This window comes from Lipotes vexillifer, unplaced genomic scaffold, assembly GCF_000442215.2.
Source record: "Lipotes vexillifer unplaced genomic scaffold, Lipotes_vexillifer_v1.1 scaffold1359, whole genome shotgun sequence".
Classification (NCBI taxonomy): Eukaryota; Metazoa; Chordata; class Mammalia; order Artiodactyla; family Lipotidae; genus Lipotes; species Lipotes vexillifer.
Window position 1 is genome coordinate 1,219,545 of NW_006771596.1, and position 24,867 is coordinate 1,244,411.

At 50.3% G+C, this 24,867-nt stretch overlaps 1 protein-coding gene across 6 annotated transcripts in view; it reads left to right on the forward strand.

The window, feature by feature from the left end:
- OGDH (oxoglutarate dehydrogenase) overlaps positions 1–14,508 on the forward strand; it is a 77,948-nt gene extending 63,440 nt beyond the window's left edge. For 3 of the 6 annotated variants that reach the window (XM_007447009.1, XM_007447013.1, XM_007447012.1), the window contains 13 exons: positions 163–342; positions 667–819; positions 1,517–1,619; positions 1,794–1,922; positions 2,271–2,421; positions 2,662–2,789; positions 2,961–3,139; positions 3,614–3,685; positions 4,271–4,399; positions 4,984–5,056; positions 13,518–13,681; positions 13,880–14,034; positions 14,124–14,244. In XM_007447009.1, coding sequence (XP_007447071.1) covers positions 163–342; positions 667–819; positions 1,517–1,619; positions 1,794–1,922; positions 2,271–2,421; positions 2,662–2,789; positions 2,961–3,139; positions 3,614–3,685; positions 4,271–4,399; positions 4,984–5,056; positions 13,518–13,681; positions 13,880–14,034; positions 14,124–14,244 — 1,737 coding nt within the window. Of the gene's footprint in view, positions 1–162; positions 343–666; positions 820–1,516; positions 1,620–1,793; positions 1,923–2,270; positions 2,422–2,661; positions 2,790–2,960; positions 3,140–3,613; positions 3,686–4,270; positions 4,400–4,983; positions 5,057–13,517; positions 13,682–13,879; positions 14,035–14,123 lie in introns of all 6 variants that reach the window. The other 3 variants (XM_007447010.1, XM_007447008.1, XM_007447011.1) reach the window with 3 other exon arrangements.
- The last annotated feature ends 10,359 nt before the right edge of the window (positions 14,509–24,867 follow it).

The window sequence follows — 24,867 nt, forward strand, 5'->3', positions numbered from 1 at the left end:
CCCTGTCCTCTTATCCTGCCCCGCCCTCAGCTCCACCCCCTGTCCTGGTTCCACCCTGCCATTGGCCTGGAGGGTGGGCCTGCTCTGCCCCGCCCCACCTCTGCCCTGCCCATGCTCAGCAGCATGCCCAAGCCCCCTAGCCAAGCTGCCTGTCCCTTGCAGATCGGCTTCACCACCGACCCACGCATGGCCCGCTCCTCACCCTACCCCACCGATGTGGCCCGAGTCGTGAATGCCCCCATTTTCCACGTGAATGCGGATGACCCGGAGGCAGTCATGTATGTGTGCAAGGTGGCAGCCGAGTGGAGAAGCACCTTCCACAAGGACGTGGTGGTGGACCTGGTGAGTGACCTTAGCCCGTGTCCTGAAGAGAGGGGTCAGGGCTCCTCACTGCCCCTCCTGAGGGCTCCTGCATCTTCGGCCTGGGTGACCTGACCTGGGGAAGAAGGTAGTTGGAATCCTGTCCCGAGATAGCCCCAGGTCACTCTCGTTTCATCTCATGTGACAGTCAACACAATTCTAGCGAGTGAAGGAGAGAGAGACAGGACCCTAATTCTAGAAGAGGTAAACTGAGGTGTCACATAGGAGAAATGGGGGCAGGTCCTCGTGGGTCCTGGGTCCCGGCCAACATGGTCCGTGATGCTGGCGTCTCCTGGCTGTGTTCAGGTGTGTTACCGACGCAATGGCCACAACGAGATGGACGAGCCCATGTTCACACAGCCGCTCATGTACAAGCAGATCCGCAAGCAGAAGCCCGTGCTGCAGAAGTATGCCGAGGTGCTGGTATCGCAGGGCGTGGTCAACCAGCCTGAGTATGAGGTGCGTCCCCGGCTCTGGTCCCAGTGGGCCTTTCCAGAGCCAGGGAGGGATAGAGAAGGCCCACCACAGGGCAAATGCTCGCTTTTGCAGAGTAATTAGGATCCAAGTGAGAACACGTGAAATATTTACAACTATAGCATTTCGGTGCATAACTTCTTGGAGAGTCCAGGCTACTGAGGAGTTGCGTGAGGGAGGTGGGACCTGAGAGCACTTTGGCACAAGGCAGTGGCCTCCTTGGCTTCCAGAGTCCAGTGCACTGGGGTGAGAGGGCGAGAGGCTGATGAGGGATCCAGCTCGTAAAGGGCCTGCTGTGACCTGGTCAGTTCTGGCTGGTTATGAGTGCGAAGGCCCGTGCAGGGTGACGGAGAAATGGAGCAGGGCTGCGTATTCAGGGGCTGTGCTCGGAGCCATGAGAACTCATCCGAAAGAATATGGTGAGAGGGTGGGCGGGGACAGGGCTCCAACTTAGAGCAGGATCTGCAGCCAGCAGCTGTGGAGAAGCAGCTACGGGAATGAAAACAATAAAACGGAAGCATCCCACAGACCTCAGGGGTGATGCGTGTTGGGAGGAGAAGGCCTGGAGGCCGGTGGAGTCTGAGGGACTCTGCACTCAGGAAGTGCAGGTGCGCACTGGCCGTGTGGCTGGCGTGCCCTGTGCAGAGCGGCCCTGACGGCTGTGTCGGGCCCGACCCTCCAGGAGGAGATCTCCAAGTATGACAAGATCTGTGAGGAGGCCTTCACCAGGTCCAAGGACGAGAAGATCTTGCACATCAAGCACTGGCTGGACTCCCCCTGGCCTGGTGAGTGAGGAACGCCACCAGTGAGCCCCCTCCCCGCTCCACAACACCCTGTGGGCCCTGGACTCGGACCCCTGACTTCGGCTCTCGGTCCTGGCCACCGTTCCACAGCATCTCGCGTGTTCACGGCTCCTTGAGGAGTGGCACCTGTGTGTCAGCTTGCCCCTTCCCCGCCAGGCTTCTTCACCCTGGACGGGCAGCCCAGGAGCATGACCTGCCCCTCCACGGGCCTGACGGAGGATATTCTCACACACATTGGGAACGTGGCCAGCTCTGTGCCTGTGGAGAACTTCACCATTCATGGAGGTAAGGGCCTCACCCGGACCTTTGGAAGCGTTGGGCCGAGTCCAGTGCCAGCTGTGTCCCAGCATGAGACCAGTCCTCGCCCACCTTAGGTCCCTGCTTCGTTCAAGGCCGGGGTGGCTGGATGAGGGAAGCCCTCGCCTCACCTCACCCCTGCCCCGGTGAGGTCCTCAGCCAGCGGAGCAGTGGAGGAGGGGACGGGATGTCACGGCCGCTCTGGCCTGGTCTCCACTCAGCTCCCTTCCCCACTCTCCCGGTGAGTCAGGACTCCCAAAAGCTGGGGCCGAAGGAAGCTCAGCTCTTGTCCCGAGAGGGTGTGCCGGGCAGCTGGTGAGCACGCTGTCTCTGCAGGGCTGAGCCGGATCCTGAAGACCCGTGGGGAGCTGGTGAAGAACAGGACGGTGGACTGGGCTCTGGCAGAGTACATGGCTTTCGGCTCCCTCCTGAAAGAGGGCATCCATATCCGGCTGAGCGGCCAGGACGTGGAGCGGGGCACTTTTAGGTAATGGTCTCGGTGCTCTTGTGGGCCCTTCAAAGCATGGGAGATGGAAAGGAAGGGCTCTGGAGTTCCTCTCCCAGAAGAAAATCCCTGCCAGGGGAAAATCATTAGATCCCGTTGCTCAGACCCAGAAGCACCCTTTCCCTGCTCTGATTAGATGCTTCTGTTAAGAACAGGGCTTTGTGCTCCCACGGCAGTGCACGGGGCTGGCTTCTGCCGCTAATCTGTGCTGTTCTCCCTCAGCCATCGCCACCACGTGCTGCACGACCAGAATGTGGACAAGAGAACCTGCATCCCCATGAACCACCTCTGGCCCAACCAGGCCCCCTACACCGTGTGCAACAGCTCGCTGTCCGAGTACGGGGTCCTGGGTGAGCACCCCAGCCTGCGAGGCCTGCCTCCCTGCCGCCTCCCCGCTGCTTCCCCTGCCACCCCTTCCCCCTCCTCCCCTCCGCCCCACTCTCCCCACCCCCGCCCCGCAGCCCCCTTCCCACCCACCAGCTAACTCCTGTCCGGTCTTTTCCCTCCCTCCTGCCCTGCAGGCTTTGAGCTGGGTTTTGCCATGGCCAGTCCTAATGCCCTGGTCCTCTGGGAGGCCCAGTTTGGTGACTTCCACAACACGGCCCAGTGCATCATCGACCAGTTCATCTGCCCGGGACAAGCCAAGTGGGTGCGGCAGAACGGCATCGTGCTGCTGCTGCCCCACGGCATGGAGGGCATGGTGAGGCCCCCCACCCCTTCCCGGTAGACCTAGAACGTGGGAAGGTCCTGCCTAGGACCCTGACCCCGAAATTGGCACCGTACGGGCTCTGCTGGTGTTCCCCACCTCCCTTGGAAGGCAAGAGGCAGGTCCTGCTCCGTTACTGATGAGAAGTGGCAGTGTGGACGGGGACCTCCCAGGCTCCGGTGTTCCCTGTTCTCTTCCCTCCTCCTCCGCCAGGCCCTGTGGGGGGCTTGCTTAAGAACCGGGTTTGGAAACCAGGAGGAACCAGGAGTGCTGGGCCCTGTCCTGATGTGGAAACACCCCCTCCACGCTCCATGTGCAGGAGGAGAAGGAATTAAACTGCCAGCAGTAAAGAGACAGTTTGGTGTTTTTCAGACCAAAATGAGCAAGTTGGCTGAGGAAGAGATGTACTGAATGCAACGGTCAGCATGGGGGAAGCTCCTGATCTGTAACTTGTGTGTCTGGTTCCAGGGTCCGGAACATTCCTCCGCCAGGCCGGAGCGGTTCCTGCAGATGTGCAATGACGACCCAGACGTCCTGCCGGTGAGTGGCGCACCTGGGCGTCTGTGGGCAACTCTGAAGGCACGACTGCTCTGTGCCTCTCGGGAGTCGCAGGTGGGCCCCGAGCCTGCTGTCTCCACAAAGTGAGAGGCCTTCTTAGAGCACAGAAGACAGTGCCGGGCTGCCTCCTGTCGTCCCTGCTGCTGTAGAAAGCAGAGGCGCTGAAAGCTACAGCAGAAGCTTCTAGGAGTGATACTGCCTGTATTTTGATTCAGGCAAACAGTTTAGAGGAAAGAACTCTGGGGTGATTCTAGTGAAATTTTAAGAGCTAAATGGAAATTTGGGTGGTTCTGTTTCTAAGGAACGTCAGGACTGGTTTTAGGTAGAATCTGTGTCTGTCCCAGGCCAGGCAGTAGTTTTCAGAGAAATAGGGATTACGTGGGACTGAGAATCCCATTCAGAGCGTGGGGCTGGCTGGCTGAGCTCTCGTCAGTGCCCCCTGTGTGTGCATCTCTGGAGGAGCTGTGGCACCCTAAGGCTGCGGCCGTGAGGCCCTCTGCCTTGATGCCCCCTGCAACGGGGTGCTCAGTGCCGCCTGGCCTCTGGCCCTTTCCCTCCCTGCTCCAGGACCTTAAGGAAGCCAACTTTGACATAAATCAGCTGTATGATTGCAACTGGGTTGTCGTCAACTGCTCCACCCCTGGCAACTTCTTCCATGTGCTGCGTCGCCAGATTCTCCTGCCCTTCCGGAAGCCGGTCAGTTGGGGGTGTCCCAGCTCAGAGAGGCCTGGCCTGAGAACTCCAGGGCCCCAGCCCATTGGGAGGATGGACTTGTGGGCGGGTGGTCGTAGATGGTGCGTTGAGCTTGGAGGAGAGCTGAGCCCCCAGGAAGCAGTCTCCTTGGTGAGGTGTGGAAGGGTGAGTAGGAGTGTGAGGGAAGGGTCCAAGGGGAGAATGCCCCCTGCTGCTGCCGGCCACAGTGCAGGGCCAGGCAGGCCCATGGGACAGGACAGCCCTGGCCACAGGCAAGGACGTCCAGGAAAGGCTTAGGGGTCTTCCCCAGGTATAGGGTAGGGGGCACCCAGGGCTCCGAGCAGGCTGGGACAGACCCTGGAGGAGTGGATGCCCAGTGTCTCAGGGCGGAGGAGAGGGGACAAGGGGAAACTGCATCATTCTGTTTTCCTTCCCTTCACCTCTACCCTGCGGAGCCCCCTGACCTGACCGTAGAGCTGGGAGGGCAGCATGAGATGCCTGTTCTGAAGGCGAGGCCTGGGCAGCCCCTTGCTGTCGGCCCTCATTCTGGAATCCTTAGAACCTGAGCCTGTGCTTCTGTGTTTCAGTTAATCATCTTCACCCCCAAGTCCCTGCTGCGGCACCCTGAGGCCAGATCCGGCTTTGATGAGATGCTTCCAGGTAGGCTTGAGGGGGGTGGGCATTTGGAGGGGGTCTTCACTGCTACTCTGTGGGGGGCTTATACTTGTCATTCTCACTCTGGTCCTTGCCACACTTTTGGGTTGTTGGGTAAAGACCACTGAACACGACAGCCTGGATGTCAGAGCTCATGTGCAAATTGGTCAAACAGCATGTCTCGCGTCCCACTGGGGTCTGTGACCTCTGCCTGGGTGCACCCCTGCAGGACTCTTTCAGAGGCAGTGAAGTGAGTCTGAGGTTAGAGTTCACGCTGCTGCCTGGGCACTGCTCCTGGGGGGCTGATGGCAGCTCACCTCCAGGGACAGAGGAGAAGCACTGGTGGGTAGGGGCTGCCACGTAACATGGCAGCTCAGTGGTGTGAAGTGAGACCCACAGCACTGAGATTTCCCCCCGGACAGCAGCCATCAGGTGGCTGACACAGCACACAGTGGCCCCGCACAACCCCGGGCTTACAGGGCCAAGGGAGCCCACTTGCTCCCAGCCATGGAGCCCCCTTTAATCTTCAGTCAAGGTAAACCCCTTCTTTGTTTTTTTCCCCATTTTTTTTTTATTATGGTGAAATATACATAATATAAAATTTACCATCTTAGCCATTTTTAAGTGTAAAGTTCAGTGGCATTAATAAACACATTCACGTCATTGTGCAACCATCAACCCCGTCCATCTCCAGAACTTTTTTCATCTTCCCAAACTGAAACTCTGCACCCATTGAAGAACTCCCCGATCACCACTCCTTCCCCAGCCCCTAGCACCGAACGTTCTGCTTTCTGTCTCTGGGGGTTTGGCTGCTCTAGGAGCTGCATGTGAGTGGGCTCATACAGTATGTGTCTTTATGTGATGGGCTTATTTCACTCAGCACAGTATCCTCAAGGTTCATCCATGTTGTAGCAGGTGTCAGAATTTCCTTCGTTTCTAAGGCTGAATAATGTTCTGTTGTATTTATATACCACTTTTTGCTTATCTGTTCATCTGTCAGTGTTCACTTGGGTTACCTCCACATTTTAGCCATTGGGGATAATGCTGCTATGAACATGGGTATACAAATCTCTCTTCAAGACCCTGCTTTCAATTCCTTTGGGTATATACCAAGAAGCAGATTGCTGGGTCATATGGTAATTCTTCAGGCATACCATACCGTTTTCCATAGTGGTTCCCAGCAATACGCAAGCATTCCAGTTTCTCTGCATTCTTGCCAACACTACTGTTTTCTGTTTCTGTTTTCTTGGCTTTTGTTTTTGTTTCATAATAGCCACATCCTAGTGACCAAGAAGTAATGTCTCATGGCAATTTTGATGTTTGTTAACCTAATGATTAGTGATGTTGAGCATCTTTTCATGTGCTTATTGGCCATCTGGATGTTATCTTTGGAAAAATGTTTAATCAAGTCCTTGCCCATTTTTTAATTGGGTTGTTTTTTTTTTGTTGGGTTGTAAGATTTCTCTCTGTTTATTAGATATTGATGCCTTATCAGATATGTGACTTGCAACTATTTTCTTCCATCTGTGTGTAGTCTTTTTTTTTCCAGGCCTGTTTGTCTGTTTGTTTGTTTGTTTGCTGCCCCACACGGCATGTGGAATCCTGGTTCCCCAACCAGGGATCAAACCCGTGCCCCATGCATTGGGAGTGTGGAGTCTTAACCACTGGACCACCAGGGAAGTCCCTGTGTGTTGTCTTTGGATGCACAAAATTTTTAAATTTTCATGGAGTCCACTTTTTCTCTTCTTTTTGTTGTTGTCTGTGCCTTTGGAGTCACATCTAAGAAATCACTGCCAAATTCAATGTCGTGAAGCTTTTTTTTTTTTTTAATAAATTTATTTATTTATTTATTTTTGGCTGCATTGGGTCTTCATTGCTGCGCGCAGGCTTTCTCTAGTTGCAGCGAGCCGGGGCTACTCTTCATTGTGGTGCGCGGGCTTCTCATTGCGGTGGCTTCTCTTGTTGTGGAGCACGGGCTCTAGGCACATGGGCTTCAGTAGTTGTGGCGCATGGGCTTAATAGTTGTAGCGCACGAGCTCTAGAGCACAGGCTCAGTAGTGTGGCACATGGGCTTAGTTGGTCCGCAGCATGTGGGATCTTCCGGACCGGGGATCGAACCCCTGTCACCTGCATTGGCAGGCAGATTCTTAACCGCTGTGCCACCAGGGAAGTCCCAACATCATGAAGCTTTTGCCGCATGTTTTCTAGTTCTGTAAAACATGCCGTTGGTAATTTGATAGGGATTGCATTGAATCTGTAGATTGCTTTGGGTAGTATAGACATTTTCACAATATTGATTCTTCCAATCCAAGAACATGGTATATCTCTCCATCTTTTTGTGTCCTCTTTGATTTCTTTCATCAGCGTCTTACAAGTTTCTGAGTACAGGTCTTTTGCCTCCTTAGGTAGGTTTATTCCTAGGTATTTTATTCTTTTTGTTGCAATGGTGAATGGGATCGTTTTCGTAATGTCTCTTTCTGATCTTTCATTGTTAGTGTATAGGAATGCAAGAGATTTCTGTGCATTAATTTTGTATCCTGCAACTTTACCAAATTCATTGATTAGCTCTAGTAGTTTTCTGGTGGCATCTTTAGGATTCTCTGTGTATAGTATCATGTCATCTACAGTGACAGTTTTACTTCTTCTTTTCCAATTTGGATTCCTTTTATTTCTCTTTTTTCTCTGATTGCCGTGGCTAGGACTTCCAAAACCATGTTGAATAGTAGTGGTGAGAGTGGGCAACCTTGTCTTGTTCCTGATCTTAGAGGAAATGCTTTCAGTTTTTCACCATTGAGAATGATGTTAGCTGTGGGTTTGTCGTATATGGCCTTTATTATGTTGAGGTAGGTTCCCTCTATGCCCACTTTCTGGAGAGTTTTTATCATAAGTGGGTGTTGAATTTTGTCAAAAGCTTTTTTCTGCATCTATTGAGATGATCATATGGTTTTTATTCTTCAGTTTGTTAATATGGTGTACCACGTTGATTGATTTGTGTATATTGAAGAATCCTTGCATCCCTGGGGTAAATCCCACTTGATCATGGTATGTGATCCTTTTAATGTGTTGGTGGATTCTGCTTGCGAGTATTTTGTTGAGGATTTTTGCATCTATATTCATCAGTGATATTGGTCTGAAATTTTCTTTTTTTGTAGTATATTTGTCTCGTTTTGGTATCACGGTGATGGTGGCCTCACAGAATGAGTTTGGGAGTGTCCCTTCCTCTGCAGTTTTTTGGAAGAGTTTGAGAAGAATGGGTGTTAGCTCTACTCTAAGTGTTTGATAGAATTCACCTGTGAAGCCATCTGGTCCTGGACTTTTGTTTGTTGGAAGATTTTCAATCAAGGTTTCAATTTCATTACTTGTGATTGGTCTGTTCATATTTTCTGTTTCTTCCTGGTTCAGTCTTGCAAGGTTATACCTTTCTAAGAGTTTGTCCATTTCTTCCAGGTTGTCCATTTTATTGGCATAGAGTTGCTTGTAGGAGTCTCTTAGGATGCTTTGTATTTCTGCAGTGTCCGTTGTAACTTCTCCTTTTTCATTTCTAATTTTATTGATTTGAGTCCTCCCCCTCTTTTTCTTGATGAGTCTGGCTAATGGCTTATCAATTTTGTTTATCTTCTCAAAGAACCAGCTTTTAGTTTTATTGATCTTTGCTGTTGTTTTCTTTGTTTCTATTTCATTTATTTCTGCTCTGATCTTGATGATTTCTTTCCTTCTACTAACTTTGGGTTTTGTTTGTTCTTCTTTCTCTAGTTCCTTTAGGTGTAAGGTTAGATTGTTTACTTGAGATTTTTCTTGTTTCTTGAGGTAGGCTTGTATTGCTATAAACTTCCCTCTTAGAACCACTTTTGCTGCATCCCATAGGATTTGGATCGTCATGTTTTCATTGTAATTTGTCTCTAGGTATTTTTTTTTTTTTTTCTTGCGTTATGCGGGCCTCTCACTGTTGTGGCCTCTCCCATTTGCGGAGCACAGGCTCCGGACGCGCAGGCTCAGCGGCCATGGCTCACGGGCCCAGCCGCTCCGCGGCATGTGGGATCTTCTCGAAACGGGGCACGAACCCGCGTCTCCTGCATCGGCAGGCGGACTATCAAGCACTGCGCCACCAGGGGAGCCCTGTCTCTAGGTATTTTTTGATTTCCTCTTGGATTTCTTCAGTGATCTCTTGGTTATTTAGTAATGTATTGTTTAGCCTCCATGTGTTTGTGTTTTTTACATTTTTTTCCCTGTAATTGATTTCTAACCTCATAGCATTGTGGTTGGAAAAGAGCTTGATATGATTTCAGTTTTCCTAAATTTCCTGAGGCTTGATTTGTGACCCAAGATGTGATCTGCCCTGGAGAATGTTCCATGTGCACTTGAGAAGAAAGTGTAATCTGCTGTTTTTGGATGGAATGTCCTATAAATATCAATTAATCTATCTGGTCTACTGTGTCATTTAAAGCTTGTGTTTCCTTATTAATTTTCTGTCTGGATGATCTGTCCATTGGCGTAACTGAGGTGTTAAAGTCCCCCACTATTATTGTGTTACTGTCTATTTCCTCTTTTATAGCTGTTAGCAGTTGCCTTATGTATTGAGGTGCTCCTATGTTGGGTGCATATATATTTATAATTGTTGTATCTTCTTCTTGGATTGATCCCTTGATCATTATGTAGTGTCCTTCCTTGTCTCTTGTAACATTCTTTATTTTAAAGTCTATTTTATCTGATATGAGTATTGCTACTCTGGCTTTCTTTGATTTACCTTTGCATGGAATATCTTTTTCCATCCCCTCACTTTCAGTCTGTATGTGTCCCTAGGTCTGAAGTGGGTCTCTTTTACACAGCATATGTCTAAAAGCCTGTGTCTTTTGGTTGGAGTATTTAATCCATTCATGTGTAAGGTAATTATCAATATGTATGTTCCTATTACCATTTTCCTAATTGTTATGGGTTTATTTTTGTAGGTCCTTTTCTTCTCTTGTGTTTCCCACTCAGAGAAGTTCCTTTAGCATTTGTTGTAGAGCTGGTTTGTTGGTGCTGAATTCTCTTAGCTTTTGCTTGTCTGTAAAGCTTTTGATTTCTCCGTTGAATCTGAATGAGATCCTTGCTGGGTAGAGTAATATTGGTTGTAGGTTCTTCCCTTTCATCACTTTAAATATATCATGCCACTCCCTCCTGGCTTGTAGAGTTTCTGCTGAGAAATCAGCTGTTAACCCTATGGGAGTTCCCTTGTATGTTTTTTGTCGTTTTCCCTTGTTGCTTTCAATAATTTTTCTTTGTCTTTAATTTTTCTCAATTTGATTACTATGTGTCTTGGCGTGTTTCTCCTTGGGTTTATCCTGTATGGGACTCTCTGTGCTTCCTGGACTTGGGGGGCTATTTCCTTTCCCATGTTAGGGAAGTTTTTGACTATAATCTCTTCAAATATTTTCTCGGGTCCTTTTTCTCTCTCTTACTGGGACCCCTATAATGTGAATGTTGTTGTGTTTAATGTTGTCCCAGAGGTCTCTTAGGCTGTCTTCATTTCTTTTCATTCTTTTTTCTTTATTCTGTTCTGTGGCAGTGAATTCCACCATTCTGTCTTCTAGGTCACTTATCCGTTCTTCTGCCTCAGTTATTCTGCTACTGATTCCTTCTAGTGCATTTTTCATTTCAGTTATTGTATTGTTCATCTCTGTTTATTTGTTCTTTAATTCTTCTAGGTCTTTGTTAAACATTTCTTGCATCTTCTCAGTCTTTGCCTGCATTCTTTTTCCGAGGTCCTGGATCATCTTCACTATCATTATTCTGAATTCTTTTTCTGGAAGGTTGCCTGTCTCCACTTCATTTAGTTGTTTTTCTGGGGTTTTATCTTGTTCCTTCATCGGGTACATAGCCCTCTGCCTTTTCATCTTGTCTGTCTTTCTGTGAATGTGGTTTTCGTTCCACAGGCTGCAGAACTGTGGTTCTTCTTGCTTCTGCTGTCTGCCCTCTGGTGGATGAAGCTATCTAAGAGGCTTGTGCAAGTTTCCCAATGGGAGGGACTCGTGGTGGGTAGAGCTGGGTGTTGTTCTGGTGGGAAGACTCAGTGAAACTTTAATCCGCTTGTCTGCTGGTGGGTGGGGCTGGGTCACTGCTCCTTCCCCTGGGTCCTTATGCACACACTACTTTGTGTGTGCCCTCCAAGAGTGGAGTCTCTGTTTCCCCGAGTCCTGTCAAAGTCCTGCAGTCAAATCCCACTAGCCTTCAAAGTCTGATTCTCTAGGAATTCCTCCTCCCGTTGCCGGACCCCCAGGTTGGGAAGCCTGATGTGGGGCTCAGAACCTTCACTCCAGTGGATGGACTTCTGTGGTATAATTGTTCTCCAGTTTGTGAGTCACCTACCCAGCGGTTGTGGGATTTGATTTTATTGTGATTGCGCCCCTCCTGCCATCTCTTTGCGGCTTCTCCTTTGTCCCTGGATATGGGCTGTCTTTTTTGGTGAGTTCCACTGTCTTTCTGTTGATGATTGTTCAGCAGTTAGTTGTGATTCCGGTGCTCTCACAAGAGGGAGTGAGCACACGTCCTTCTACTCCGCCATCTTGAACCAATCTCCACATGTTTTCTTCTAAGTTTTATAATTTCAGTCTTGTGTTTAGTCTTTAATCCATTTTAGGTTAGTGTGTCTGTATGGTGTTAAGGGTCCAGCTTCATTTGCATGTGTTTATCCAGTTTTCCCAGCACCATTTGTTGAAGAGACTCTCCTTTCCCCATTGAATAGTCTTGGTTCCTTTGTCAAAGTCATTTGACCATATACGTGAAGGTTCATTTCTGGTCTCTCTGTTCTCTTCCATTGGTCTATATATGTCTTTATGCCAGTACCACTTTGATATTGTAGCTTTGTAGTAAGTTTTGAAATCAGGAAGCATGAGTCCTCCAGCTTTGTTTTTCTTTTTTCAAGAGAGTTTTGGCTATTCAGGGTCCTTTGGGATTCCATGAATTTTAGGGTGGACTTTTGTATTTCTGCAAAAAATGTCATTGGGATTTTTTTTTTTAAGATGTATTATTTATTTAGGCTGTGTTGGGTCTCTGTTGCTGCACTCAGGCGTTCTCTAATTGCAGCGAGCGGGGGCTACTCTTCGTCGTGCTGAGCGGGCTTCTCATTGCGGTGGCTTCTCTTGTTGCAGAGCCCGGGCTCTAGGAGCACGGGCTTCCATAGTTGCAGCACGCGGGCTCGGTAGTTGTGGCTCTCGGGCTCTAGAGCGCAGGCTCAGTAGTTGTGGCTCACAGGCTTAGTTGCTCCACAGCATGTGGGATCTTCCCAGACCAGGGCTCGAACCCACGTCCCTTGCATTGGCAGGCGGAGTCTTAACCACTGCGCCACCAGGGAAGTCCCTGTCATTGGGATTTTGGTAAGGATTGCGTTGAATCTGTAGATTGCTTTGATAATGTTAACATCATGGCAATATTAAGTCTCCCAATCCATGAACATGGATGACTTTCCATTTATTGGTATCTTCTTTAATTTCTCTCTGTAATGTTCTGTAGTTTTCAGTGTATAAGTCTTCCATTTTCTTGGTTAAGTTTATTCCTAAGTAATTTTATTTATTTGATGCTGTTTTGAACGGGATTTTTTTTTCTTAACTTTTGGATTGTTCATAGAAATACAACTGAATTCTGAGTGTTGATTTTCTGTCCTGTAACTTTGCTGAATTCATTTATTAGTTCTAACAGGGTTTTTTTGTATGTGGAATCTTTAGGGTTTTCTACATGTAAAACAAACAGATAATTTTATTTGTTCCTTTCCAACTTAGATACTTCTTAGTTCTTTTTTTTTTTTTTTTTTGCCTAATTGCTCTGGCTAGAAATTCCAGTGCTATGTTGAATAGAAGTGGTGAGAACGGACATCCTTGCCTTGTTTGTGTCTTAGGAAAATGCTTTCAGGCTTTCACCATTGAGTATGATGTTTACGATGGGATTCTCATATCTGGCTTTTCTCATGTGAAGGTAGTTTCCTTCTAATCCTAGCATTTGCGTGTGTACCTGAATGTGAGCATGTTGTGTGTTGCTTATGTGTCACTAAGGGAACCCCTCATTCTGAATGCAGCTTCCTGAAGTTGGCCTTGTTCGCAGGGGAATGGTCCTGGCCGTGAGCATCTGAGTATTTGCTCTAGTTTCCAGTGTGGCAAGTTTTAGTATTTGTAAATTTATGAGGAGTCTGAGCAGAGTGGTCATGGGATGGTCTTCTAGACCTAGTTGTCCCTGAAGTCTTGAGATAGGTCGTTCTGAAGAATGAACCGATATCCCTTGCTCTCCAAGGCTGGCCTTGCCTGCTGTGCCTGTTAGGCTCTCTCAGTGTGGATTAATGCAAGAGCATCACAGGCTGGCAAGAGGGGGAGAGCCCTGACCCTCAGAAACTAAATGTTCTGGTGTCAGTTGTGGCACAGCCCCACCTCGTGGAGGGAGGGCCCTGGACACCCTCAGCCAGGTCCTGAGCAAACCTCCAGCTGTGAGGATTCTCTTGTAGGTACCCACTTCCAGCGGGTGATCCCAGAAGATGGCCCTGCAGCCCAAAACCCAGAAAACGTCAAGAGACTTCTCTTCTGTACCGGAAAAGTGTACTATGATCTTACCCGAGAGCGCAAAGCGCGGGATATGGCAGAGCAAGTGGCCATCACGAGGATCGAGCAGGTGAGGGCAGGTGGTGCCCAGGCCAGTCCTGGCGTTCCTCCTCTGGGTGTCTGGGCCCCAGAGCTTTCCCAGAGTTTCCAGAACATCCTTTAGGGGTCACTGAGCTCCTCACCTGGGACGCCAGCCCCTCTAGGACACCAGCCTCGCCCAGTACTCTGAGCACCTTCTCCTGACAAGAGCTCCTCTCTCTCTCCGCAGCTGTCGCCCTTCCCCTTCGACCTCCTGCTGCAGGAGGTGCAGAAGTACCCCAGCGCCGAGCTGGCCTGGTGCCAGGAGGAGCACAAGAACCAAGGCTACTACGACTACGTGAAGCCCAGGCTGCGGACCACCATAAACCGCGCCAAGCCTGTGTGGTAAGGCCGCGGGCAGTCGGCTGGGGCCTGGGGAGGGCAATGGCTCCTCGGGGGCCTCCGCTGTCACCGCGCACTGTCGCTCCCCTCAGGTATGCCGGCCGGGACCCAGCGGCGGCTCCAGCCACCGGCAACAAGAAGACCCACCTCACGGAGCTGCAGCGCCTCCTGGACACGGCCTTCGACCTGGACGCCTTCAAGAAGTTCTCATAGATGCTGCCTGGGCTCCGCCTCACGACCGCCCCTTGCTTCTCCACTACAGAATAGTGCTCCGCGCTGCCCGCGCCTCTGCCCGTCCCTGTACCACACACGCCCCCTCCTCGCTCACTTAGGAATTGAGCTGCTCCCCCACGTGCTCGGCTGCCCCCAGGCCAGGTGCTCCCCAGGCTCTGTGACTTCTGTCCAGCTGAGCAGCCTTCATGGAGGCAGTGGAGAGCAGGGGGAGGAGAGGCAGCCCCTGCAGGAGTCCTGGGAGGGTCACATCTGCCCTCACCCCCGGATCACCCCCAGGGCCCGCCTCATGTGGCACACCCTTGTGCTGGCGGTCCCTGTCACCCAGCAGGGTGGCTTCCTCTCCTCAGGCTGAGCCCCAGACCCCTTGGAGGAGCCACCACGGTCAGAGGCTTTGTGGGGTGGGAGGGCTCTGTCAGGACCCTCGCCGTGCAATGAGCAGAGGGCACTGCCGCGGGCTGGCTGGTGGGAGACGGCCCGAGACTGACCTGCACAGAGAGGGCGGGTCTGCTCTCCTCAGCGTCCCCTTCCTCCCCTCCAGAGGGTCCCGGCCGTGCACAGGGGCCGTGCACACTCCACCCGCCTGGAGCTGGGTGGCACCCGGGCCCGTGGGGTGTGCGTGGCAGGAAGCGCCACTCGGGGCTCTCGGGCCGGGGCGCAGGCTGCTCATCTGGGTCCTGCCCTCCCTTAACCTCCAGTTCCACCTCCTTTCCTCTTTCCTTCTACACGATGTAGACTCCGAAGCATCCTCTCTGCTGTGCCAAAGCTGGTCCGAAGGGGAGAGGAGGGCCAGGAGTGAGGGGCAGCACTAGGCCGGGGGCCAGCTCCCCTGACCTGTCACAGGGACAGATCTGATTTATTTATTTTGGTTAAAAAAAAAAAATAACGAAAACAACTTTGCATTGCATTTGGCTTGACCCATAAACTAAGTTATCCTTGGGCCTGTGTGGTGTCATTCTTTCTGCTCCGCCCTAGGCGTTTCCGCCCTGCCTGGGAAGCAGCCCCTCCTCGCTGCAGGGCCTGCGTGCCCGCAGGGCAGCACAGGGGTGGCAGCGCCCGTCCTCCCTCTGGCCTGGCCTCGCCGTCATCATTGTTGCAGACTGTGTTGGACACACCCTGGTTTCTGAGTGTCCCCTGCTCCCAGGTCCCCCAACACTCCACCTAAAAAAGTACTCTGCAGTCTGTGCTTCAGCCAGTGTGCATGGTGGGCTCGCCCTGGGACGTTGTTAGCAGCCTCCAGAAGCCCAAGCAGCTCATTGGACCTCTGGAGGGGAGCCAGCCATGCCAGCTGAGCCCTTATGAGTCCGTGTCCCCTCTTGACGAGAGCCCCACTGCCTTCAGCCCACAGTACGCCAGCCTTGGTTTTCTGGGGGGTGGAGAGGTCCCGGCACTGAAAAAGAGCTCAGGGAAAGGCCTGGGTGTGGACATGGGGGTACCCTCCAGCAGTGGGGCCCCCTGCCATTCACCCCATCCTTTGGGCCACACCTGGGTCCTTTGTCCTTGAAGCATTTTCAGAATATCTTCATTTTGTCCTGTGGCTTGCCCGAGAGTCTTCTGGGCCTGGCATGCCTTGGGCAGGTAGTGGAAGGGGAAGAGCTGTCACCTGCCCCTGTGCTTCTGTGTGTGCTCCAAAACCAGCACCCTGTCCCCGTGTCTGATGCGGTCAGCCAGGCAGATTAGAGCTAAGAGGCAAAAAAGGAGTCAGGAGCCCCTTTCCCTGGAGAGAATCCTGGTGCTCTAAGGGGGCAGCTGTCCCCATCCTGCACTCAGTGTGGTGAGTTAGGGTTCCGCTCTTACCCCGAGGCAGAGCACATCGGGGTGAGACACGAGATGGAAGTTCGCCCTCACCTCTTGCTGCTTCTAATCTGGTCGGTGGGTACAGGGGAGCCAAGAGCCCAAGGGGGTCTGGGCACTTCCTGGTGGGGTACCTGAGGGAGTCCAGGGCTCCCAGGAGCCACCACCACTGGTCCATCTGCAGGAGCCGAGGCAAGGGACAGGGTGAGGGACTCAGGTCTCTCCCACTCCCACAGCTCTGCGTGGGTCTGCAGATGAGGGGCAATCAGGCCACGCTGGGCCACCCGCCAGACAAACGCTTCTCTAGTCAGCTCTGTTCTGTTATGGTTCTCAGTCACCCCTTTCCTAAAATGAAAAGAGCAATGGTGAGAAGGAAGAAGCCTCACAGTCTAGGACAGCAGCCTGTATGCTTAGACTTCCAGAGGACCCGGACCAGTGTGTGAGTGTGTGCATGTGTGTGCATGTCAGTGTGTGCACGTGCATGTGTGTGTGCGTGTGTGCACGAGAGTTCCTGGGCCACTTGACGTGGATTCCTGGCCTTTCTGGATATTAAAGGCCCATCTGGGCTTCCCTGGTGGCGCAGTGGTTGAGAGTCCGCCTGCCGATGCAGGGCACGCGGGTTCGTGCCCCGGTCCGGGAAGATCACACGTGCCGCGGAGCGGCTGGGCCCGTGAGCCATGGCCGCTGAGCCTGCGCGTCCGGAGCCTGTGCTCCACAACGGGAGAGGCCACAACGGTGAGAGGCCCGCGTACCGCAAAAAAAAAAGGGGGGGGCCCATCTGACACCCGCACCTGTGAAAGTGTAGGAAGAGGGTCAGCCTGCCGCGTCCCTGTTCCCGGGAGCGGCCCCCAGGACAGGTGGGCCTGGGGGGTGCTAGGGGGAGAGGAGGGGCTCGGGGTGAGGCACAGGTGGGGCTGAGGCCTTACCCATAGTTCACTCTTGATGTGTCAAGTGTCCACCCACTGGGGTGATTTTATCTCCAATGGAAGTGGAGTTGGAATCAGTGTCAAACCTATTTCTGCCCTCAATTAGGTGGGGCAGTGAGCTGCCCAGTAGGGTAGTATTCACCTGGGACCGGACTACAAAGCTAACCACAACTCTCAGATTTCCCCCAGCTCTTGTCCCCTGGGAGTCCCAGCTGCCACACCCAGCTCATGGCATCCTGAAAGGAATGGGGTCCAGGTCCCCTCCAGCAGGGCTGCTCTGCCCCTCGCCGCGTGGCCTCACCCCCAGGACTTCACCCCTGCACTGTAGTCTACCCTCCCCCACGCCCTCGCCTCCCCCAGGGCCTCACTCCCACCAGGGCAGACCCCTTCCCCGCAGCCCCATCACCTCCCCCCAGGACCTCAACTCCCTCTTGACCCTTTTTTTAATTGATATCTTTGACATATAACATATTAGTTTCAAGTGTACAACATAACGATTGGAAACCAACAAGGACCTACTGTATAGCACAGGGAACTGTACTCAACATTCTGTGATAACCTATATGAGAAAAGAATCTGAAAAAGAATGAGTATATGTATGTGTATAACTGAATCTCTTTGCTGTACACCTGAAACTAACACAGCATTGTAAATCAACTATAATCCAATAAAATTAAACAGTTCTCAGTAACAATGATCTTAAGGGAAAAAAAGATCAAACTTATCAGGCAAGAGAAGTAACAATAGCAAAGATAACAAATCACCTGTTATCCAGACTCCCAGTTCTGCTTCTTTGGTAAAGACTGGCCTGAAGCACTTTCTTGAGCCATTCTGCAGAATTTAAGCCCCCCTCAGGTGCTCAACCACTAGGTCAACAGGAACCTAAGGTTAATGATGATGTTGACGTCTTCTGACCCTCGTGACTTCAATCAAGTAAAGCTTGGACTCTCTCCACTACCCAAGCCGCTACATGAACATGCATGTACTCTTAGCTTAAAACTTCCGCAGGTTTGCTCTTCAGGGAGAAACTGTGTACGGTCAGGTCACTCAAGGTGGCTGTTCTCTTGCTCTCTGTCCATGCCCTGCTCGACCAGTGCCTGCTTCACCTACATGCTGCTCACAGGACTGGCCTTCCTACTTGCTCCAAACCCCAGCTAATGATTGTTCTTATCAAAGGGGCGGTGAGGGGCGTGCCCCTCTGCGGGTTTCCCTGGTAACCGATGAGCCAATCTGACTCATCAATTCCCCCTGTAACTGGCAACCTCCCCCACCACCCCCCTTCCACCTCCAGAGCGTCGACTTCCGCCAAGTCCAGCACGCCCAGGCTGGAGTCGCTCCAGGACCTTGCTCTAGAACTGTAAGCTCCCCCATCCATTAAACCATTGATGTCTCTGTGGCTGACTCTGGGCTCTTTCTCAGGTCTTGAAGCTGAACAGGTACAGGCCTCGTAGGCCTGTGAGATGTAGCCCCACATATATATTCCTTGAGGAGGAACTAGGACTCTGTTTTTTATCACTGAACTATTGTTTCTTGATTGCTTCTCCCTTGTTCCTACACTCCCTCACTATCCTTAAGATTTTTAATTACTGAGACCTGTTCAAGACCAAGCATTCTGGTCTGGCTTAGATCACAAAATGGCTTAGGCCAAAAACGTCTTCTCTTATGTCAAGAAAGCCATGCCTGGTTCTCTTTCTCTGGGACGCCCTAACCTATCTGCTTACGTGCAGAGTCTGACATATCTCCTAGCTGTGGTCCCCCCTCACCCGATGAGTCAGAACTCTCAAAACACGATATTGGGGCTTCCCTGGGGGCGCAGTGGTTGAGAGTCCGCCTGCCGATGCAGGGGACGCGGGTTCGTGCCCCGGTCCGGGAAGATCCCACGTGCCGCAGAGCGGCTGGGCCCGTGAGCCATGGCCGCTGAGCCTGCGCATCCAGAGCCTGTGCTCCGCAACGGGAGAGGCCACAACAGTGAGAGGCCCACGTACCGCAAAGAAACAAAACAAAACAAAACAAAACAAAACACGATATTGGTGCTCTACCCTGCTTGATTGGTTTCAGTTTCCTATTTCCTATAAGGAAATTCATGAAGCACCTATCAAATAAATTAGGCAGTCATCAAGAGTATTTTAAAGAATTTTAAATAGTTTTTACCAAATCTACAAATAATGCATTCATCCTTACTCACAGTTTGGCTCATTCCTTCCTATCTTTTTTTAATGCCTTTAAAAATACTTTTTTTAGATTTCCCAGCTAACGCTTTGACACATTCCTTTATTTCTATCTACACACACTTAGTTGTTTTGGTTTAATCATGTGAGCTTAGTTGCTGACCTCATGACCCTTCAATCTTAAATACTCCTCCTTGACAGTCTCCTAAGAAGAAAGGCATTTTCCAAGCCCACAATGCAGCCATCACTCTCGGGGAATTTCATATCCATTCAATGCTATTATCTCATCTCTGGTCCTTATTCAAATTTCCCTAAGTGTCCCAATAATGTCTTTTTTTTTTTTTTTTTTACCCTTTTCTCTCTTTTTAAAAATTTATTTATTTATTTATTTTTGGCTGTGTTGGGTCTTCATTGCTGCGCACGGGCTTTCTCTAGTTGCAGCCAGCAGGGGCTACTCTTCGTTGCAGTGCGCAGGCTTCTCGTTGCGGTGGCTTCTCTTGTTGTGGAGCACGGGCTCTAGGTGCGCAGGCTCCAGTAGTTGTGGCGCACGGGCTTAGTTGCTCTGCGGCATGTGGGATCTTCCCAGACCAGGGCTTGAACCCACGTCCCCTGCATTAACAGGTGGATTCTTAACCACTGCGCCACCAGGGAAGCCCCCCAATAATGTCTTTTTCCTCCATCCAGAGTCCAATCAAGGATCATGGCACTGCATTTACTTCTTGGTCTTTCTGGTGTCCTTGAAATAGAGCAGGACCCTGTGGGGCCCTCTAGGGTACAAAAGCCTTTGCATGTCCCCCGTTTCTTATTTATAGGAAAAAGGCTTCAGCCTCCTAGACCTTCCCTGAGTTCCAAAGGGCAGATTCAAACAGTTACTAATTATGGGAGTGAATGAATGCAGAAACAAAGGAAAGGCAGTCAAGAATTGCTCATGATTCGATTCAGGTTGAACCTTTCTGGCTGGAACTTCCAAATGCAGTTTTCTGTGTCAACACTGAGCATCACACCAAGGGCATAGGATGTCAGCTGGTCCCACACTTGGAGATGCTGACTTGGTTAAGGTAGTGTCTGATCCATGTCTTTATTGTAAAGGTACCTTTCTCTACTCATAATGATTAGTGGCTTGTGGAAGATTGTCTGCTCCGTAAATGTTTTTTATCAGCTAGCATCATACAACTTTGTATCCTATTTTTTTCTTTTCTTTCCTTTCTTTCTTTCTTTCTTTCGGCCATGATCCCACGGCATCTGGGATCTTAGTTCCCCGACCAGGAAGAGAACACGTGCCCCCTGCAGTGGAAGTGTGGAGTTTTAACCACCGGACCACCAGGGAAGTCCCTCTCATACCTTTAAATATTTCAAAAACATGATTTTGGGTGCTGCATAAATTCCAGCCTATGGGGGTGTTTTACTAAACTATTACCTAGGAGAATTGAACTATTGGCTTACTAATGAACGCTCCACAACAGTGGGATTTTTGTCTGTTTTACTAGCTGCCACATTTCCAGCAATGAGAACAGTGTCTGGCAAATAGAAGCTCAGCGAAAGTTTGTTGAATGAATGAATACAGCTTGTGTCTAATTTTTCAACATCATAGATAATGCCACAGCAAGCATCCTTTTATATAAATCTTTGCAGCGTTTATTTTATGAGGATCACAGATAATGATAATAAGAAGGGAAATGTTTGTTAATAGAGTGAAAAAATAAGGATGCAAAACCACATAAAGGCTATAATCTCCAAACCACACAGATATGCAGAGAGAACCATCAGAGATAAAACAGACCAAAATAACAAGGATTCTCTCTCAACATTTGTGGGTTTTGTTGCGGTACGTGGGCCTCCCACCGCTGCGGCCCCTCCCGCCATGGAGAACAGGCTCCGGACGCGCAGGCCCAGCAGCCATGGCTCACGGGCCCAGACGCTCCCGGACCGGGGCATGAACCCGCGTCCCCCGCGTCGGCAGGCGGACCCCCAACCACTGCGCCACCAGGGAAGCCCTCTCTCAACATTTGGACAGTGGAAGGTTTTGATTTGTTATGAATATTTTTCTGTACTCTCTACAATTAGAATATGTTGCAAAAAAAGTAGCAGTTTTTTCTTTTAAAAGTTAGTTTTGCAAGCCGAGATCACGTCAAATTATTGTGCTTAAGAGCCATTCATAATAACTGAAGGTCCTGGTTAAAAACCAAATTAAGGTTTAGGCCACATTAACTGCACAAAAGAGCAGGCCCACAGAAGCCCCCATGCTGTGCTAGGCAGGCCACATTTAGAATATTGCGTCCCGTTCTTGGTGTCACTTTTTTTTTTTAATTTTTACATTTTAAATTTATTTTTAGCTGCATTAGGTCTTAGTTGCGGCACATGGGACCTTCATTGCAGCATGTGGGATCTTTTGTTGTAGCATGTGGGCTCTTCGTTGTGGTGTGTGGGCTTCTCTCTACTTGTGGCGTGTGGGTTTTTCTCTCTCTGGTTGTAACGGGCAGGCTCCAGAGTGCTTGGGCTCAGTAGTTGTGGCACGCTGGCTTAGTTGCCTCATGGCACGTGGGATCTTAGTTCCCCGACCAGGGTTCCAACCTGCGTCCCCTGCATTGGAAGGTGGATTTTTTTTTTTTTTAATTTATGTATTTATTTGCCTGTGCCGGGTCTTAGTTGTGGCATGCGAACTCTTAGTTGCAGCATGTGGGATCTAGTTCCCTGACCAGGGATTGAACCCAGGCCCCCTGCATTGGGAGCACGGAGTCTTAGCCACTGGACCACCAGGGAAGTCCCGGAAGGTGGATTCTTTACCACTGGACCACAGGGGATGTCCCTCAGTGTCACTTTTAAAAGGATACTGTCTAACTGTCATGCATTTGAAGGAGAGTGGCCAAGCCATATGGGGTCTGGAAATCCTGTGGCTGTTAACACTTAAAGAACTGGGCGTGTTTGTCTTCCAACAGCAGATTCCAAGGGAGTAAGTTTCTTCTAATACCTGAAGAGCTGTCAAATACCAAAATGAGGATTCTCATTTTATACAGTTGTAGAAGGGAGATTTTAGGGAGGCAGATTGTTTTCCAGTAAATAAGGGAGACCTTTTTTTTTTGGCTGCATGGCTTTCAGGATCTTAGTTCCCTGACCAGGGATTGAACCTGCGACCTCTGCAGTGGAAGAGCAGAGTCTTTTATATTTATTCATTTATTTATGATTTATTTTTGGCTGCATTGGGTCTTCGTTGCTACATGCAGGCTTTCTCTAGTTGTGGCCAGCAGGGGCTACTCTTCATTGCGGTGTGCGGGCTTCTCATTGCAGTGGCTTCTCTTGTTGCAGAGCATGGGCTCTAGGTGCACGGGCTTCAGTCGTTGTGGTACGTGGGCTCAGTAGTTGTGGCTCACGGGCTCTAGAGCACAGGCTCAGTAGTTGTGGCGCACGGGGTGAGTTGCTCCACGGATCTTCCCGGCCCAGGGATCGAATCCATGTCCCCTGCATTGTCAGGCAGATTCTAACCACTGCGCCACAGGGAAGTCCCAGAAGAGCAGTCTTAACCACTGGACCTCTAGCGAAGTCCCCTAAGGGAGACTCTTCTAACAATCCACATAATCAAAGATGGGAGTGGGCACCAAACAGCATCTCCCAGTGGCATTGGGAGGAGGTAACAGAGCTGCTTGCAGAGTTCAAATGCAGCACCCTGGTGTGGCCACTTCTGGCCTCTTCCAGGAACCTGCCTGCAACTCCCCCGAACTCACAGCCTCTTGGAGGCAGAAGACGGTCGGTCAGGTTCCACGGGGCCTGCCTCCCCCTTCACGCTGTCTCTTCTCGGGGCCAGCTCTCTAGAGAATTCCCCCCTCCCATTTCCCAGCATTCCCATCCTCCGGTCTTGCTTTATTTTTCTTCCTAACCCTTGCCCTGATGGAAACATTGTTACCTGGTGAGTCATTTCCTTCTCTTTGTCCCTTCTAGTGGGGCCAGAGAGGACTTTCAAACGTGGTCACTGGGGCGTTCAGAGCACAGACCAGTGACTGGCACACAGCAGGCCGGCCATATTTGTTCAATGAAGTAATGGTTCTCAAAGGATACAGAGCACAGGGTTCAGATAGCCTTGAGGGAAGAAATTTCAGCAATATTAAAAGTTAATTGTGGGACAAGCCACAACTACGGAGCCCGCATACCACAACTACTGAAGCCCATGTACCTAGAGCCTGTGCTCCGCAACAAGAGAAGCCCCCACTGGCTGCAACTAGAGTAAGCCCCCACTCAGCAACAAAGACCCAACGCAGCCAAATTAAATAAATAAATAAATATATATATATATATATATACATATATATATATATATAAATAAATGAAGAACTGTTTTAAAAAAAAAAGTTAATTGTGGGACTTCCCTGGTGGTTCAGTAACTAAGGCTCTGCACTCCCAATGCAGGAGGCCGGGTTGGATCCCTGGTCAGGGAACTAGATCTCACATGCCACAACTAAAGTTCCCGCACGGCACGACAAAGATCCCATATGCCACATCTAAGACGTGGCGCAGCCAAATAAATAAAAATTTAAAAAACAGTTAATTGTGAGGCATCCATTGATAGAGGAATGGATAAACAAAATGTGGTATACACACACAATGAAATATTATTCAAAATGAAGAATTTTAAAAAAAAAAGTTAATTGTGGGACTTCCCTGGTGGTTCAGTAACTAAGGCTCTGCACTCCCAATGCAGGAGGCCGGGTTGGATCCCTGGTCAGGGAACTAGATCTCACATGCCACAACTAAAGTTCCCGCACGGCACGACAAAGATCCCATATGCCACATCTAAGACGTGGCGCAGCCAAATAAATAAAAATTTAAAAAACAGTTAATTGTGAGGCATCCATTGATAGAGGAATGGATAAACAAAATGTGGTATACACACACAATGAAATATTATTCAGCCTTCAAAAGGAAGGAAATTATGCCAGCTGCAACAGGGATGAAACTTCAGGGCATATGGCAGTCACAAAAAAATATTGTATGATTCCACTTCTAACGGGTCCCTAGAGTATTCAAATTCAGAGACAGAAAGTAAAACTGTGGGTAGGTGGGGGATGAGGAATTATTGTTTGATGAGTACCGAGTGTCAGTTTTAGGAGATGAAAAAGCTATGGAGATGGATGGTGGTGATGGATACACAACATTGGGAAATGTGCTTAATGCCACACTGTACACTTAAAACTGGTTAAGATGGTAAACTTTGATATTGTATTTTACCACAATAAAAAAATTGTGGGCAATCGGGAGAACGTGGTCTTCCTAAAGGAAGGGTAGAAAATAGTTGCAAATAAAGGCTGCTAATAGCATATGAAGATGCCAACTGATCAGAGGTTGCTTCATCTGGCTGGAACTCGAATGACTTTAAGAATGCTTCAACAAGGCCGCCCTCTGGGAAGAGGGAAGAACAGCGAGGAAAGCGACTTGTTTGGTTCCGCGTGGTTTTCTTTACAAGACCCCTCCCAGAAGTGGCCGGTTGACACCGGGTCACCTCCGTAGGCCCCGCCTTCTTCTAGGCCCCGCCCCGTTCCACCCCTCCTCCTGGACCCGCCCTCTTCCTGGACCCGCCTCCTCCGCCCCGCCCCGCCCCGCCCCGGCGGAGAGCAAAGAGGAAGCGCGGGTGACTCTGCAGGCGCCGCATTTGGAAAGGTGTGAAGGGGGCGGGGAGCACAGGTCGCCCCCAACCCGACCTCCCGCCCCGCCCCGCCCCCGCCCGGCCC